General features: G+C 39.2%; 1 protein-coding gene across 1 annotated transcript in view; it reads left to right on the forward strand.

The window, feature by feature from the left end:
* Nucleotides 1–12,307, forward strand: part of LOC142428942 (solute carrier family 5 member 4) — a 55,650-nt gene extending 43,343 nt beyond the window's left edge. Inside the window, exons 13-15 of the mRNA XM_075533866.1 lie at nt 836–1,051; nt 7,327–7,429; nt 12,093–12,307. Coding sequence (XP_075389981.1) covers nt 836–1,051; nt 7,327–7,429; nt 12,093–12,307 — 534 coding nt within the window. The remainder of the gene's footprint in view (nt 1–835; nt 1,052–7,326; nt 7,430–12,092) is intronic.
* Nucleotides 12,308–17,430: the final 5,123 nt, after the last annotated feature.

Here is a 17,430-nt window from a genome sequence, read left to right on the forward strand (position 1 = left end):
CTACTGGGGATCACTATGAAGTCCCTGAGTGGGGAAGCACACACCCAGAAGGACCTTGGAAGGCCTTTCAAAAAGTCACAGCTTTGAGACTTTATGGAGCACAGTTCGATTTTAATGCACGTGGGGTTATAATGAGTAAGAATTGACTTCGCGGCAACTAGTAACAAAAGCACAGACCATGCACATTTACTCACGTGGTTGTTCCTATATGTTACGTGGTAATTGTCATATGCGCGATAGGTTCAAAGGGGTTAATATCTCTGTTCCTCATGTGATTCCTTGCTACTAGTAAATGGGGTCACTGGGATTCAAATCAGGTCTTTCTAGGTGACATGACTATATTTTCCACCTCTATGCAATATTTCTTCCCTAAACTTTATTCCCTTAAACAACATTGAACAGAGTAGAATGGGGCACAAGTTCTCAGAGAAATGAATGCTTATAATTGTCAAGTGTAACAGAACTGTGAAAACTACCTAATACCAACTTGTTAAAATGTTGACATAAGTCAGTTTTGTTTTATGATATAAACACATCATAATCTAAATAAGTCATAAGTTCTTAAAATCTGTATACATGTCAGAAAAAAGCTTCATCTTCCATCAGCTCTGGGTTTACAGAGTCAACACAGCAATGATATTTCAGAACCATATAGAGCATTGACTGACCCATAAATATACTTTTGTCACTTCCCCTGCTTTTCAGGATGAACAGTTTGTTAATCCTTAGGTTGAGAAAGTAGGCTGGGTGATAATTAAATAATAATTCCTACTATGACTTCTTACCATTTCTAAATCATTTCCTTGTGATCTTGTTCTTTGTTTGTTTTCTGCAGGGGGCTTTCTGGGGCCTAATCATTGGGCTGGTGATTGGCCTTGTTCGTATGATTGCAGAGTTTGCCTTTGGAACAGGGAATTGCTTGGCTGCCAGTGCCTGTCCTAAGATCATCTGTGGAGTCCACTACCTGTACTTTGCCATCATTCTCTTTGTTTTGACCATCTTAGTTGTCCTGGGAGTCTCCCTGATAACCAAACCTATTCCTGATGTACACGTGAGTAAGAAATATAAGATTAATGCTTATTTTAAAAAATGAACTTTCTGTCTCCTAAAACTGTGACTCTTGTTTAGTGTCCTAAGCCAATAGAATCATAGCACTATAGAATTATAGAACAACAAGAAATCAAAGAGACTAGGAGCCAGTCATTAAATTAAGAACAATGTGAACCTACTTTGGGCAAGGCACCAATGAGTTAAAAAAACAAAACAAAAACAAGGCATTGGGGAACTGGGTTTTCTCAAAAAGATAAATTCACAATGCATTTGGGAGATAGTTTATACCACTACATGAGATGATGAAATGAACATAGTGAGTATTGCCTGAAACTTGACCATAGACTTGCACACTTGACCGCATCTATTGTCTGCGGTGGGCCTATTTGGGGCAGTAAGATTTCACAAACAGCATGAACACAGCACAGAAGTGAAAAAACGCATGATGCAAGTGATCATTTAAAAAAAAAGTAGGGCAGAAAGATGCTCTTTTTAATATAGGCAAAAAGTTTAATTTGTATCATTTCCAGTACTAACAAGAATGGAGAGAAATGCCCAAAACTATTGGTGAGTATATGAATGTGTAACATTTGTCAGAAAGCAATTTGGCAGTATCTCTCTGTTCTAAAATGCTCATAATCTGTGAGTCGACAATTTGACTTCTAGGCTTAACTAATTAAAGCACCTGTCTAGAAAGCAGGAGATCCTGGGTCTGAATCCTAGCACTGACCAGCCCAGTCAAAAGTAATATATTATACGGAGTCCAGGTGGCGCTGTCAGGTAAGAATCAAACTGCTAACCAAAAAGCTGGTGTTTCAAACCCTCCATCTGCTCTACAGATAAAGATGAGGCTGTTTGCCCTCAGAGAGATTTACATGGCCTCTGACTGACACTTCCTATAGGGCCACTAGGCGTCAGAATTTACTCGATGGCAGTGAGATCTGGTTTAGGCGTTATGTAAAAATGCTTGCAATAAAAGGAATATGAATCATGTACAAACAAGGTTACATGAAATTTTTTCAGAATCCGGGTTTCTAATAGACAAAAAAATAGGAATGATCCCAATTTCCATCACTATAGAAACAAGTACGCAAATAATTTCATATTGAACTCCACAACTACTCAAAAACATGAGGAAGCTCTATTGCTGACTTTGAACCAAAAATCCCATTATATAATTATTTAAAACACTTGAAGAATACTACAATAGGGTAAAATACAGTACAACCTGTAAAAGCCAGAACCCATATGAAGCAGAAAACTGTCAGAGAAGAAAAATTAAATCGTTTCTGCCAATAAAGAACAATAGAAAGTGGTAATATTGTGTCCTATCAAAGGCAGAAAACTGGTAAAGCTAAGGAAAACAAGGAATTCCTGTCAAGTTCTGAATCCCAAAGGTTTCGATTCACTGCATGTCATTTTTATATACATGTAGTTAGGTGCATGTTTATCTAAGCATAGAAAAAGCACTTTAAGGCATGCAAACTGGAAATGGTTGAGAGAGGTAACCCTAGGTAAGGTAATGTACTATATATACTGTACATATAGGCACAGGCTATCTGTAGCCCTAGTGGTATAGTGGTTACGAGTTAGGCTGCTAATTGCAAGCTTAGTGGTTCAAGATTAGCATATTCTACAAATAAAAAATGAAGCAGATGATATTACAATAGAACCAAATGAGATCACAATAGAACCAAATGAGATTTTTTTTAATTCACACGGTATTGTGAAACAATGTATTACAACAAATTTGAAAAGCTAGAAGAAATGGATGCATTTCTAGAAATGCATTCTTTGCTTAATTGTCACAGATGTAGAAGCTCTCAACGAGCTTCTAAACTTGAGAAGAAATAGAACTACGTCATTAAAAAAAAACCCAAAAACTCCCAACATCAAAAGTCCAGGACCAGAGGGTTTCACTGGGGAATTCTTCAAACATTTAGAGAAGACTTAATACCAATTTTACCTAAACTATTCCATAATATACAAATGGACAATATACTACCAAACTCATTTTATGAAGCAGCTATAACTCGGAGACCTAAGACATTACCAGAATTGGAAATTACAGACCAGTGTCTCTATGAATACAGAGAGCATGATTTTCAATAAAATCCTAGCTAATAGACAAAAGCATCAAAAACCAAAGCCAAAAAAAAATCACAATGAAGTCAGAGTCAGACCGCTGGTGGTTTGGAGCTCATGCATGACCTTGAGGATCAGAGCCCAATGCATTACCACTATGCCACCAGGATGCCTCACCATCCCAACAAATATAAATAATCCAATCAAAATACAGAAGACGCAAGACATGACTAAACAATTTACCAAAGACCACATCCAGGTGCCAACTCCCATTTGAAGAAATGTTAGAGTCCAAAAGCAATAAGTGAAATACAAATTAAATATGCATACCAAACACAAAATAATAAATGCTATAGACGACATGGAAAAGTCAGAATGCTTTTCCATTGCTGGTAGGGCTGCAGAATTGTGGAACCACTATGGAAATCAGGATGGCACTTCCTTAAACAAGTGCAAATACAAGTACTTATGATCCAGCTCTCTCTCTACTGAGTATATACCCTGAAGAAATCAAGACTACAACACAGACAGACATATGCACACCTGTGTTTACTGCAGCGATTTCCATAATAGCAAAAACATGGAAACACCAAAAATTCTGATTATACAGGAATGGATTAACAAACTTTGGTACATTAATACAATGGAATTTTGTGTCAATTGAAAACAATGACAATTCTCTTAAACACAAGACATGGTCAAAACTAGAGAATATTATGATTCTCTTACAAAGATAAGGATTTAATACTTACAAAGATTCGATACTTACAAAGATAAGTATTTAATAACATCATTAGTTTAAGGAAATACAAAGCAGCAGAAACATGGTTTTCACTCCCAAAGGTAAAACCTTGATGACTATGAGGAAGCCAAGGACAGGGTCAGGAACAGGGAGAGAGGGGGATAGGATATTAAGGAGGAAGGGAGGAAGGATGAGGGAGGAATAAAGAAAAGAAAGGAATCCATATTTGGGGGCTAGGGAGATTTAACAAGATAGTGTTGATTTCATTTGTCGAGATGGGGTGTGTTACTATTTACAGTGTGCTTTTTAAAAATCACACCATAAAAAATAAAATAAAACAAGTGAGAAGGCTCACAGACATTAAAAAAAAATCCCTCCAGACTCTTTACCCTTCAGACCTAAATATCGGTTTGAGTGGCTAAAAAAGGAGAAAAAGTAAAACTAAACTGCACGTCGTTCGTGACATACAAACTCATTTCAAATATGTGGAAAAAATAAGTTGTGAGCCAAATACAAAGCCAATTTTAAAAGGGGTGAATTTATATCTATGATGGATTATAAATTAAGAAACCCTGTCAAGACTCACAACAATTTATTCTAAGTCAGACTGACCTAGGACTGATATTTCTTCATTGTGGTCAATGGTGTCATGAACCTATGAAGGAAAAATGTCATATGATTCTAATAGAATAAAATTGCCTTTAATTAATAAAATCAACATACAGATATCATTGGAATATTAATTATAGTTATAGAAAAATTAAAATCCTACAAAAATTAACATTTAAAACAATGAAATCTGTTCTAGCCAAAGGCAAGAGTCCTGAACAGCCTTATTATCAGGCAGAGACCATTGTAATTTTGATTATATGGGATGGAACTGGATATTTGGTCAGTTGACTTCCGTATAGACACTACCTGAGTTTTTACCTGGGTGCATGGCAAAAATTTTTTCTCTGACTTCTTGAATATTGATGGGGGTCTTCTCACTCTTACACATTATTTGTATTTTCGTCTTTATACTAATAGGATCTTACCCTTACCACCTTAGCATGATTTGTGTTTCATTCTTTTTGTTGGGTTTCCCACCTGTGAAGCCCAGGAAGAGTGGATGTGTAATGATAATAACTGATAAAAGATGTAGGGCATTCAGGGGTGGGGGTGGGGGATAGGGAGGGAAAGGGGATTTGGGGAATAATGAAGGCAGGAGGGGGTAGGGACCACTAGAACTGATGTTTGCACACATGATTGCACAACTAATTTTAAAGGCGATTTAACCAGGGGGTGGGTGGGAGGCTCTCAGATAGATGTGGTGGTGATTGTATAATTTCCCTTGATATCACTGAATGATTGTATGATATGCAAATTGTGAGATATGTAAATTATGTGCTGATAAAACTGTTGGGGGTTGGAAACAACAATACAAACCTGATAGAAGAGGTGGGATTGAGAAAGCAACACTCAAGGCGATTAATTACTATTGGAGTTGTGAACAGTACACATATCTAAGCATGTTAGATCCAGAATATAGCTTAATAAGATATTATAAAAGTAATCGCCAGATGTACTGAGTAATCAGTGATGTATCTGATAACATTTGGGTTTGGTGGACAATGAGCAAAGCTAACCTCTAATATAAATGAGTTAAACCCTCAATTGTTATGGATTATAAATTCAGAAGAAGAGATCTTAAGTTTGTTATTTAGATTGTGAATAACTATTAGAAGAACTTTTTTTTCAATTCTCAAAATTCTTTAATTCATAGTTTTCTTTTTTTTTAACATTTTATTAGGGGCTCATACAACTCTTATCACAGTTCACACATATACATACATCAATTGTATAAAGCACATCTGTACATTCTTTGCCCTAGTCATTTTTTTTCTCCTCTTTTCTCTTTTACATTTTATTAGGGACTCACACAACTCTTATCACAATCCACACATATACATACATCAATTGTATAAAGCACATCCATACATTCCCCGCCCCAATCATTCTCAAAGCATTTGCTCTCCACCCAAGCCCTTTGCATCAGGTCCTTTTTTTTTCCCCTCCATCCCCTCTCCCCCCTCCCTCATGTGCCCTTGGTAATTTATACATCGTTATTTTGTCATATCTTGCCCTATCCGGAGTCTCCCTTACCCCCCTTCTCTGCTGTCCCTCTCCCAGGGAAGAGGTCACATGTGGATCCTTGTAATCAGTTCCCCCTTTCCAACCCACTCACCCTCCACTCTCCCAGCATCGCCCCTCACACCCTTGGTCCTGAAGGTATCATCCACCCTGGATTCCCTGTGCCTCCAGCCCTCATATGTACCAGTGTACAACCTCTGCCCTATCCAGTCCTGCAAGGTAGAATTCGGATCATGGTAGTTGGGGGAGGAAGCATCCAGGATCTGGGAGAAAGCTGTGTTCTTCATCGGTACTACCTCGCACCCTAATTAACCCATCTCCTCTCCTAAACCCCTCTATGAGGGGATCTCCATTGGCCGACACTTGGGCCTTGGGTCTCCACTCTGCACTTCCCCCTTCATTCAATATGGTATATATATATACATATGCACATACATACACACATATATACATACATACATACATACACAAACATATCTTTTTTTTTGCATGATGCCTTATACCTGGTCCCTTGGCACCTCGTGATCGCACTGGCCGGTGTACTTCTTCCATGTGGGCTTTTTTGTTTCTGAGCTAGATGGCCGCTTGTTCACCTTCAAGCCTTTAAGACCCCAGAAACTATCTCTTTTGATAGCCGGGCACCATCAGCTTTCTTCACCACATTTGCTTATGCACCCATTTGTCTTCAGCGATCCTATCGTGGAGGTGTGCAGTCAATGATATGATTTTTTGTTCTTTGATGCCTGGTAACTGATCCCTTCGGGACCACTCGATCACACAGGCTGGTGTGTTCTTCCATGTGGACTTTGTTGCTTCTGAGCTAGATGGCCGCTTGTTTATCTTCAAGCCTTTAAGACCCCAGTCACTATCTCTTTTGATAGCTGGGCACCATCAGCTTTTAGAAGAACTTCTTAAAGGAAATCATTTTAAGTGTTTTGCTGAGTAGGTATGGTTAGAAAACCTTTTTGTTGTTGTTAGAAAACCTTTTTTAAATGCCATCTATGTGCCCTTTTTAACTCCTTGATTTTTTTTTAAACCATAAAACAAACCAAAGTAACTTGCTGCCTTCGACAAGATTCTGACTTGCAATGACCATATAGAACAGGGTGGATTTACCCCATTGGGTTTCGGAGGCTGTAAATCTTTAAAGGAGCAGAAAACCTCATCTCTCTTCTTCAGAACAGTTGGTAGATTCACACTACTGACCTTGTGGCTAGCAGCCCAATGCATCATCCACTAGGCCACCAGGAAGAGTATCCTGTTTAATTGTAAGCTTTTCTGTATCACTGATGGATTTGTGTATGGTCTTTGTTCAGCTCTATCGCCTGTGCTGGTCCCTTCGAAACAGTACAGAGGAACGAATTGATTTAGATGCAGAAGAGAAAAGACCAGAGGAAGCTGATGACGATGTTGAAGAAGGTAATATCTGGTTTACTTTTGGCTTTCCTACAGGATCTCTGCTGGCTTGGCTTGGTGTTCTTAAATGCTGCAAAATTCAACTTCTGAGAAAGCCGTTACATTGAAGGCAAATCCTAACTTCCCAATGACCAAAATAACTTGTGTCATATGAAATATATTCATTCGTCTACCAGTCCATCAGTCTGTCCATTCATCCATTATGTAACTGGAAATATCTACTAGCTACCAAGTTGACTGGAAATATCTACTATCTACCAAGTTGACACTCACCTATTGAATCCAAACTCAAATCAGTCTTGATGTATTATGACTAAGCATTTAACTAACCTCACTCCCTTCTTCAACTTTCTTTCTCACTGTTGTCCACAATATATCCTTCATTCCAAATTGACAGGTTTCCTCTCTTCCCCACATGTACAAACCTTGTGACTTCTATTTCTACCTCTTCTCCAAGAGGAAAAGAAGTCATATTGCATGGCTCTATGTTTACCTGATTTTTTAAAAATTAAAATATCATTTTAGGGGAGTAGGGAAGGAGGGGGGAAAATAAGGAGCTGATACCAAGGGCTCAAGTAGAAAGAAAATGTTTGATGATGATGATGGCAACAAATGTACAATGTGCTTGACACAATGGATGTATGTTTGGAATGTGTTAAGAGTTGTACAAGCCCCAAATAAAATGAATTTTTTAAAGATCATTTTATTGGAGGTTCTTATTATAATCCATGTAGCAATTGTATCAGGCATATTTGTACACATGTTGCCATCATTCTTTTCTAGACAATTACTTTCTATTGAGCCCTCGGTATCAGCTCCTCCTTTTCCCCCCTCCCCCCACCCTCATAGACCCTTGATAGATTTTAAATCGTTATTATTTTCTTATCTCACAAAACTGCTGTCTCCCTTCCCCCATGGTTTCTGTTGTTCTTCCCCCTGGAGAGTGTGTGTGGTTATTTGTTCATCATTGCAATTGGTTCCTCCTTTTCCCCTCCTCTTCCTTGTTCCCCCTACCCTTCTGGTATCGCTATTCCTATTCGTGTTCCTGGATTCCATGTGCTGTAAGCGCCTATCTCTTATCTATACCTGTGTACATGCTCTAGTCTATTCTGAAGTGAGAAGCAGCACTGGAGTCAAGATGGTGGGGTGTAGGGAAACCTCAAGGAACCAGAGGAATAGGTGTACTCTATCAGTGCTCTACTCCACCCTGGTTGACTCAACCCTTTCCTGTGACCCCTCTGAGGGGGGATGTTCCGTTGTCTTCAGATAGGCTTTGGATCTCTGTTCCAACCCCCCTCGTTATCAACAATATGTTTTTGTTTGTTTGTTATGGATCTTCTGATGCCTGTTACCCGGTCCCAATGATACCTCATAATCACACCGGCTGGTGTGCTTCTTCCATGAGGTTGCTTCATTGCTGGATGGCCACTTAACTTCAAGCCTTTAAAATCCCAGACAATATACCTTTCAAAAGCTGGACACCGTCTGCTTTCTTCACCACATTTGCTTATGCACCCATTTGTCTTCAGCGATTGTGTGAGGTGGGGTAGGGAATGGATGTGAGCATCACAAAATGTCATTTTGTTAGAACAAAGTGTTTTTGTATTGAGGGAGGGTGTTAGCTGAGTGAGGTCCAAGGTTTGTCCACAACTTCAGTGTATTGCCTTATAAATATATGTACATAGGTCAATACCTCTATTTTGGGGGGTTAATGTATTTACATATGTTTACACCTATACTTATACCTCTATCCATAGCTTTGCTTCCCAGAGCCTTCCCCTGTTTTCTTTTGCCTTCCTCCTGCCCCACCATCACCTTCCTCCTACTTCCACCTCTTAGTATTTCCTCTCAGCTAGGTTGCTCTTGCTCCAACACCCACAGGATCTCTACAGCCTCCTTGATCACTTTAATTCCCTAGTTGCTCCCCTGTCTATGGCATTGTTTGCTCGCATCTGCGACACACACACACACACACACACACACACACACACACACACACACACACACCACCCGCAGTGGGGAAAACCAAGAAGGGAGCATGACAGATCAGCAAGTAGAGCAAAGCCAAACCACAAAGCCCCCAAAGAGCCCCCAGAATAGACTTCAGGCTTGGAAGGGCAGCTCCCAGAAGTCCCCCAGGACCAGAGTAGATAGTCATAAAGGTCAGTGGACAGACCTAGAATTATATATGTTCTCTCTCTCTCTCTCTCTCTCTCTCTCTCTCTCTCTCTCTCTCTCTCTCTCTCTCTCTTTTCTTTTTTCAGTCTTTTGTTTTCTCGTTGTTTGGTCTCTATCATTGTTGGTTTGCCTCCTTATATAAGACAGGCATGGGGAGCAAGCTCTGGGAGAAACCAATGGGGCCAATGGCCCCAGAGGATCTTGTGGGGAGAAGGTGGTGGTGGGGAGGGTGTGGTGAGCAGACATAATATTTTTTAAATCCCCAATAAGTTGTTTTGAGGATATGTGTCTTGGGTTGTTCACCAGTTGTTTGGTTTGGTTTAGTTTGGTTTGGGTTCTTCAAGTTCAATGATGGACACCTTCTACTTATTTTGGGTTTTTACATGTATATTAATGTTCCTGAGTAAGATTGGCCTATAATTTTCATTAATCTTTGCCTAGTTTTTGGTTTAAGAATGAGAACATTTATTTAAATGTTTAGAATTGGAATAGATTTTCCAGTTTATTGAAATACTTCAATAAGTTTGACTTGATATCTACATTGAAATGCTGGTATTATGACAATAATACCATTAGGAGCTGTTGAGCTTTCAGTGGGGTGGGAGGAATTAGGGGGAGCAGCAGGGGTGAAAAACAGGAGAGTGGTTTTAAACTACTGCTTAAATGTATTTAGTGACTATAGAACTATAAATCAATTTTGGAAGGTTAAATTTTGCTAGTATTTTGGCCTTTAGAATACACTTTCAAATTTGGGGGCATAAAACTCCAAAAACCAAACTCACTACTATCAAGTCAATTATTGTGACCCTATAGAGCAGGTAGAACTGCCCCTTTGAGTTTCTGAGACTTTAACCCATTATATTAGGCAGCCTTATCTTTTTTCCTTTAGAGCAGCTGGTGAGTTCAAACCACTGATCTTGCGGTCACCAGCTTTATGGGTAAGCCATTAGACCACCAGGGCTCCTTTATTGGCATAAGTTTGTAAATAATATTTACTTAGTGTTTTATAGCTCTGCTGCCTCTATAGTAAATTTTAAATTCCTAATGTAATTTATCGTTTGGGAATTTTCTCTTTTTAGTTTAACAAGTCCCACCCAAAACTTATCTATATTACTTTTCTCTAAGAATGAATAATACTTGGCTTAGCTTCTTGTATTGTTATCCTCATTTTCTACTTCCTTACTTAGCCTTACCTGCATACCCTTCTATCTATGTTGCTAGGATTTATTCTGTTGCTATTTTCCCCTAACTTTCAGCATCCCTTCTTTTCTAATACAGATAAGGAAAGTTATTACACTTCCCCCAAAGTAATGCTTTTTTGCTGTAATTCACAGCTTTTAATTTATAGATAACTTTCTTTATCCTTTATTCCTAAATATCATAATTCCTTCATTATGAATTTTCATAGATATTTGAATTTGGTAGTAGGTTTTAAATTTTCCAATGCTGCAATGAATAGCTTTGTGCACAAACCTTTTTCATATTTTAAACTGGAATAGATTTTGTGAAACCGATCTTTGGATCAGAGGATCAATTCTTACACAGGTTTGGCTGTATTGCTAAATCATTTTTCCCAACAATTTTATTGGCACGTAATTCACATAGCATACAATTGAACAGTTAAATCATTCAATCACATCAAGGTGAATTGTACAATCACCACCACTTCTTAGAGCCCCCCGCCACCCGCCCCCCCATCAAATCATCTTCAAAGAGGGTTGAATCAAGCTTTTCTAGCAATAATGTGTGAAGAATGCCAATTTCTGTATTAACATCACATGTTGTGAAGCTTTCATATTTTTGCTACTGATGAATTAGAAATGATATTTCAGTATAGCTTCCATTTCAATTTTTCCTTTTTAAGTGGGATCGCGGCTTTTTTTCCCTGTACACTTTTTTCTTTTAATTTCTCTAGCATGTTTACATGAGATTGAAATTGTTAGTGGTCGTTTCTTCCCTGTGTTTGGAAATTTGATATGTAGTAAGCATATTATACTTTTGTGATATAAAACAGGAGCCCAGGTGGCGTAGAGGTTACACTTTGGGCTGCGATCTACAAGACTGGCAGTTCGAAACCACCAGTTGCTCCTCAGGAGAAAGATAGGCTTTCTACTCCTGTAAACCGTTAGGAAACCTACAGGGCAGTTCTGCCCTGCTCTGTAGGGGCGCTATGAGTTAATACTTACTTAATGGTTGTGAGTTTGTTTGTTTGTTTGTTTTGGTAATATAAGATACAAAAGTTTTCTCCATTTTATCATGTATATTTTTGTTTTGTTAAACTTTATGCCATACAAATTTTTCTCATATTTAAACAATCAAATGTATCTATAGTTTCTCAGGGGTCCTTCTAAAGCTTAGAAATGTTTGTTGTAAGTCCTTATAGTCACAGGTATGCTACTGACCAGGAACGGCTAAGGTTAGTTGGGGGAAAAAAATTTTTTTTCCTTCCTGTATTTTGTGAAAATAAGTTTTTCTTTTCTTGTATCAGATAATCCTGAAGAGCGTCCTGGGTGTTTCAGGAAGGCTTATGATTTATTCTGCGGACTGAAGAGGAAGGGCCCCAAGCTGACCCAAGAGGAGGAAGCAGCCTTGCAGAAGAAGCTGACAGATACCTCCGAGAAGCCTCTGTGGAGGACCGTCGTGAACATGAACGCGCTCCTGCTGCTGGCAGTGGCAGTGTTTGTCTTCGGCTACTTCGCTTGAACTTGGATCTGAGTCACGGAATATTTACTAATCAAGGCCTACTTTGACTGATTTTTACTTTTATATGATTTTTGGAGGGTTTTTGGGGGGCTTGTGGTGTAAAAGAAGAACAGTTTGTAATTTGACTTAACGAGGCGTATAAGCCTAGTTGTTTCCTTCGAAGGTTCCTTGGTGTCAATAAAAATAGTTAACATTTAGAAAGCCATGGAAGTGACCCTATCTATGTAAACACTAGGGAAAGGTCCAATTAGGTCTAAATTCTTTTTTTTTTAACTTTTTCATAGCACTCTAAACAGAGGTTGTCTTACCTTACACTTTACTTCTGCAGTTTCCCAAACTCTAAGTTTGGAAAGAATGCCTTTCCCAACTCTGCCACTCCTGGTAACCTCTTCATTTATTAAGCAGAATGTTCTCATATATTCACCTCACCAAGCTCAAGGTTTAGAAAATAGAAATCTTTTCTACTGGTGGAGGCTATGGTGAGCCAGAAATCCCTGTTGTGAACTTCTTAATGAATCTAATGGAAATTATAAGCTATATTTTAAAGAAAACCACCATGCATATACACTAAATGTGAGAATATCAAGCCATTAATTTTAAAAATAGCTTTATCAATATGTAATTTACATATGATAAAATTCACTCACTCAGTGGGTTTGAGTATATCCTCAGTTGTGTAATCACTATTGTAATCTAATTTTATATCTTAAATTTATTTATTCATTGATATAATTAACTCAAACATATACCTTTCTACATATTTATAATTGTCTTAATTTGACATTTTGAATAATAATTTTTATGTGGAATTGGTTTTAAAACACATATTTTGCAAATCAAAGAATTTACATATTTTAATTAAATGAAACATAGAACTTGTTATAAAAACTCAAACAACAAAGGGATCAGTTATCAGGCATCAAGGAATAAAAAATCATATCATTGGGTGCACACCTCCATGATATGATCGCTGAAGACAAATGGGTGCATAAGCAAATGTGGTGAAGAAAGCTGATGGTACCCGGCTATCAAAAGACATAGCGTCTGGGGTCTTAAAAGGCTTGAAGGTAAACAAGCGGCCATCTAGCTCAGAAGCAACAAACCACATGGAAGAAGCACACCAGCTGGTGCGATCACGAGGTGTCGAAGGGATCAGGTATCAGGCATTAACAGAACAAAAAATCTTACCGTAGTGAATGAGGTGGGGAGTACAGAGTGGAGACCCAAAGCTCATTTGTGGGCCACTGGCAATCCCCTTGCACAGGGGTCTAGGGGAGGAGATGAGCCAGTCAAAGTGCGATGTAGCACTAATGAAAAACACAACTTTCCTCTAGTTCCTAAATGTTCACTCCCCCCCACCCCGCCCACTATCATGATCCGAATTCTACCTTGCAAGTCTGGCTAGACCAGAGGATGTGCACAGGTACAGATAGGAACTGGAAACATAGGGAATCCAGGGTGGATGATCCCTCCAGGACCAGTGGTGTGAGTGGTGATACTGAGAGGATAGAGGGAGAGTGGGTTGGAAAGAGGGAACTGATTACAAGGATCTACATGTGACTTCCTCCCTGGGGGATGGACAGCAGAAAAGTGGGTGAAGGGAGATGTCGGATAGGGAAAGATATGACAAAATAATTTATAAATTATCAAGGGCTCATGAGGGAGGGGGAAACGGGTAGGGAGGGGGAAAAAAGAGGACCTGGTGCCAGGGGCTTAAGTGGAGAGCAAATGTTTTTAGAATGATGAGGGCAATGAATGTACAGATGTGCTTTACAAAATTGATATATGTATGGATTGTGATGAGCCCCTAATAAAACGATTTTTAAAATTTCCAAGGTTGACAATAAAAAAAGCTCAAACAATTCTTTGTTCTATAGATTAAATATATGACTATATATTAACAATCTGGAATCCCAGATTGCTCCTAACCAAGTGAATTAGTTGGCAATTATCCAAAGGTGCTTTGAAAAGGCCCGGAAATCTACTTCTGAAAATTCAACCCTTGAAAAGTTTATGGAGCACAGTTCTCTCACTCAAAGGGGCTGCATGAGTCACACTGATTCCACAGCAACTGTGCCTGGGGCGAGATTACACTTCATTCCTCTTATTCGTGCCACTAACTTCCAAGAGGAATGGCTGTTAACAAATTATAAATACCAGTAATTTTCCTACTCACCTCAAAAATACAAAAATGTTTACACAATATAGTCTTTATGCTTTATTTTATGCTTTTCTGCATAAAATGCATCTTGGAGGTCTTTGCCTGTTCTTCTCCCCTACAATAAATAGTTGTATCAATTTCATGGAATAATTTATCATAATGTTCCCACTTTTCCACTGTGGGATATTCCTGTTGGCTAAATTCATACTCTTATCAACAGCACCAAACTAGCAATGTCTGCATATTCATCCCTTGGCATATCAGCTGTTTTTAAAAAAACGTTTTTCTTTGGTGATTGATTTCTAAAAATATCATACTGGGGGGTATAAACATAATATTTTGATAAAAACTGAGAATTTTGCATGTTAAAGAGGTAGGGCACGGTGATGTGACCAGTTGCACTCCCAGCCCCAACCCCCCCCCCCACCAAACAACAACAATGTCAGGAGAAAACAAGAATCAATGACTCCAAATTATGGACAGCAACTGACGGGTCAGAGAACCAAAATGAACCCTAAGTCAAGAAAACGGAAGGTAACGGCCACCAGGTAGAAACTGCAGGAGGGGCCCTTCTGCGAATCCCAGAAAGAAGAAGCTGACAGAAAAGGCTCCTTGCTTCCTGAACCCAAGCTCTTAATCTGAAAACTAAATGCACCAAGTTTTGTTGTTGTTGTTGTTTCCTTTCTTTTGAGGATAAGTCAGAGTTCGACAACACAGGCTGCGCCTTTCTGACTGCCTCCAACATCAGCAGACACTGGTGCCAATTCCCAGGGTTCCCCTCCCCTCCTCCTACCCGGATGATCATAAGCTCCTCCAGCCCGCCTAGCCAAGCCCCTCACCTTACTGGCTCCTGGGACCCCTATGTTGGAGGTTGGACTTTGGGGAATGCCTAGTGAAGCCGTTCTCGCAGTTCAAGTAACGAAAATTACCACTTTATTACATTCCCAACTCCTCTTCACCCCTTTCCCTTGGTGATCGATCCTCCCCAACACCCGCCTTTCCACTCCCAACACTTGGTGAAAGAACCGGATTCTGTTCCAACTGAGCCAAGAAGGTGGCAGGCTTCACCTGAACCTGGGGAATATTTTTGTCCCTCTGCTTCTACATTCTGTTTTTGTTATACCGTAACTTGATCTATAGCCCATGGTAGCCCTGGCCCCCTCCATCCCTGAGGACATAACTCCCTCCAGCTTCACATCCCTCCCATGCAGCCCACACCCATCCCAGCCAGGTTCCCTTCTTTCTGGAATTCACCAGTATCACCTGCACTCCAGGGAGCCTTGGGAGTGTTGTGGTTACCGTGGGTCTTCCGTTCTCATGGCCTCAGTTTGCAACCATCAGCAGCTTCGCTGGAGCAAGACTAGATTGTGTACTCCTGTGAACAGTTATTCCAAGAAAACACACACACAAACACACACACACACACACACACACACACACACACACCCCATCCTCTACTCCCAAGCTGATTGCTTGCTTATGCTCTTCTCCTGTTCCACTGGCCATCACCTTCTGATTTTGCTCTCCTTTTCCTAATGAAATACACTCACAGTAACTAGCAAATCCTCTCATGCCTCTTAAAACTCCCTTTTCCTTTTTTGTGTGTGTGTAATCTTTCTGGTCTATTAAGAAGGCTACTTATTATTACTACTTTAACTGATACCATACTCTCACTGCAATACCTCCACTTTGCACACCTATCAATCTCTGTCCAATTTTCTGCATCCCCCATCATATGATTCCTGGCTCCTCTTAGACCTCACTCCTGTCACTCAAAACAAGGCAACTAACCCTACACAACTCAACAACCTATACAGCTATAATAACTGTACCGCTGTGCCACAGAAACAGCAACTACTGCACTGCATCCCCAAAGCCAAGAAAACCTAACAACTAAAGATTACCCAAGCCCAATGAAATATTCTGAAAAAGAGACCCTGGAAATACCAAAAATAGAATTTAAAAGAATATTTGGGACCCTTCAGGGGATATGGAGAACACTCAAGGAAACAATAGAAAAAAACCTCACACTCAAAAATCCTTGAAAATAAACAATGAGATATTAGAAATAACAGTGAAATGCCTGACAGAAGAAAAATAAAATAGAATCCGTGAACTCAAAGACAATCACTCCAACTACTGCTGAGGAAAGAACCAATTAAAAAAATTAAAAGAATTTGAAGAAAATCTGAGAATGATGTGGGACACCATCAAGAAGAACAGCTCATGTCTTACATCAGGATCCTGGAGCAAGAGACACAACAACAAAATCTACAGAAAATATAGCATGAGAATTAGGGGCAGAGAATTTCCCCAATATCAAAAAGGAGGAGAAAACTATTCAATAATTCATGAGAACCTCAAATAGAATAAACCCTGAAAAAAAATCCAAGCATATCCTTGTCAAATCCACCTACAAGGAAAAGCAAAGAATCCTGAGGGCATCTAGGAAAAAAAGAACCAACACCTATAACAGAAAATTGATAAGGATAAGCTTGGACATCTACGCAGAAACTATGAAGACAAGAGGAAAATGAAGTAACATATATAAAACCCTGAAAGGAAGAAGAAGAAAAAAACTTGTCATTCAGGACTCCTATATCTGGAAACGTTATCCTTCACATATAGAGAGAAATAGAGTTATTTCTAAACAAGGAAACGCTAGAGAATTCATAGCCAAGACTGGTATTACAAAAAATACAAACTGGATTGCTATGATTAGAAAATCAGCAACAGCACACATTTCTAAGAACATTCCACAAGACTACACTGCCCAGAAACCAATGCAATGAAACATCACAGTTCTAGAGAAGGAAGAAAGATACCAATAAATCTCCATCTGCCCCCAAAAGAATAGGATAGGTAAATCTATAAAGACAGTAACTGGATTAATGGCTTATTGAGGTTATAGGATGGGAGGTTGGAGGAAAATAGAAAGCTAGTAATGAGTACAAGAAGGAAG

Source organism: Tenrec ecaudatus, chromosome 16, assembly GCF_050624435.1.
Source record: "Tenrec ecaudatus isolate mTenEca1 chromosome 16, mTenEca1.hap1, whole genome shotgun sequence".
In the NCBI taxonomy this organism is placed as follows: Eukaryota; Metazoa; Chordata; class Mammalia; order Afrosoricida; family Tenrecidae; genus Tenrec; species Tenrec ecaudatus.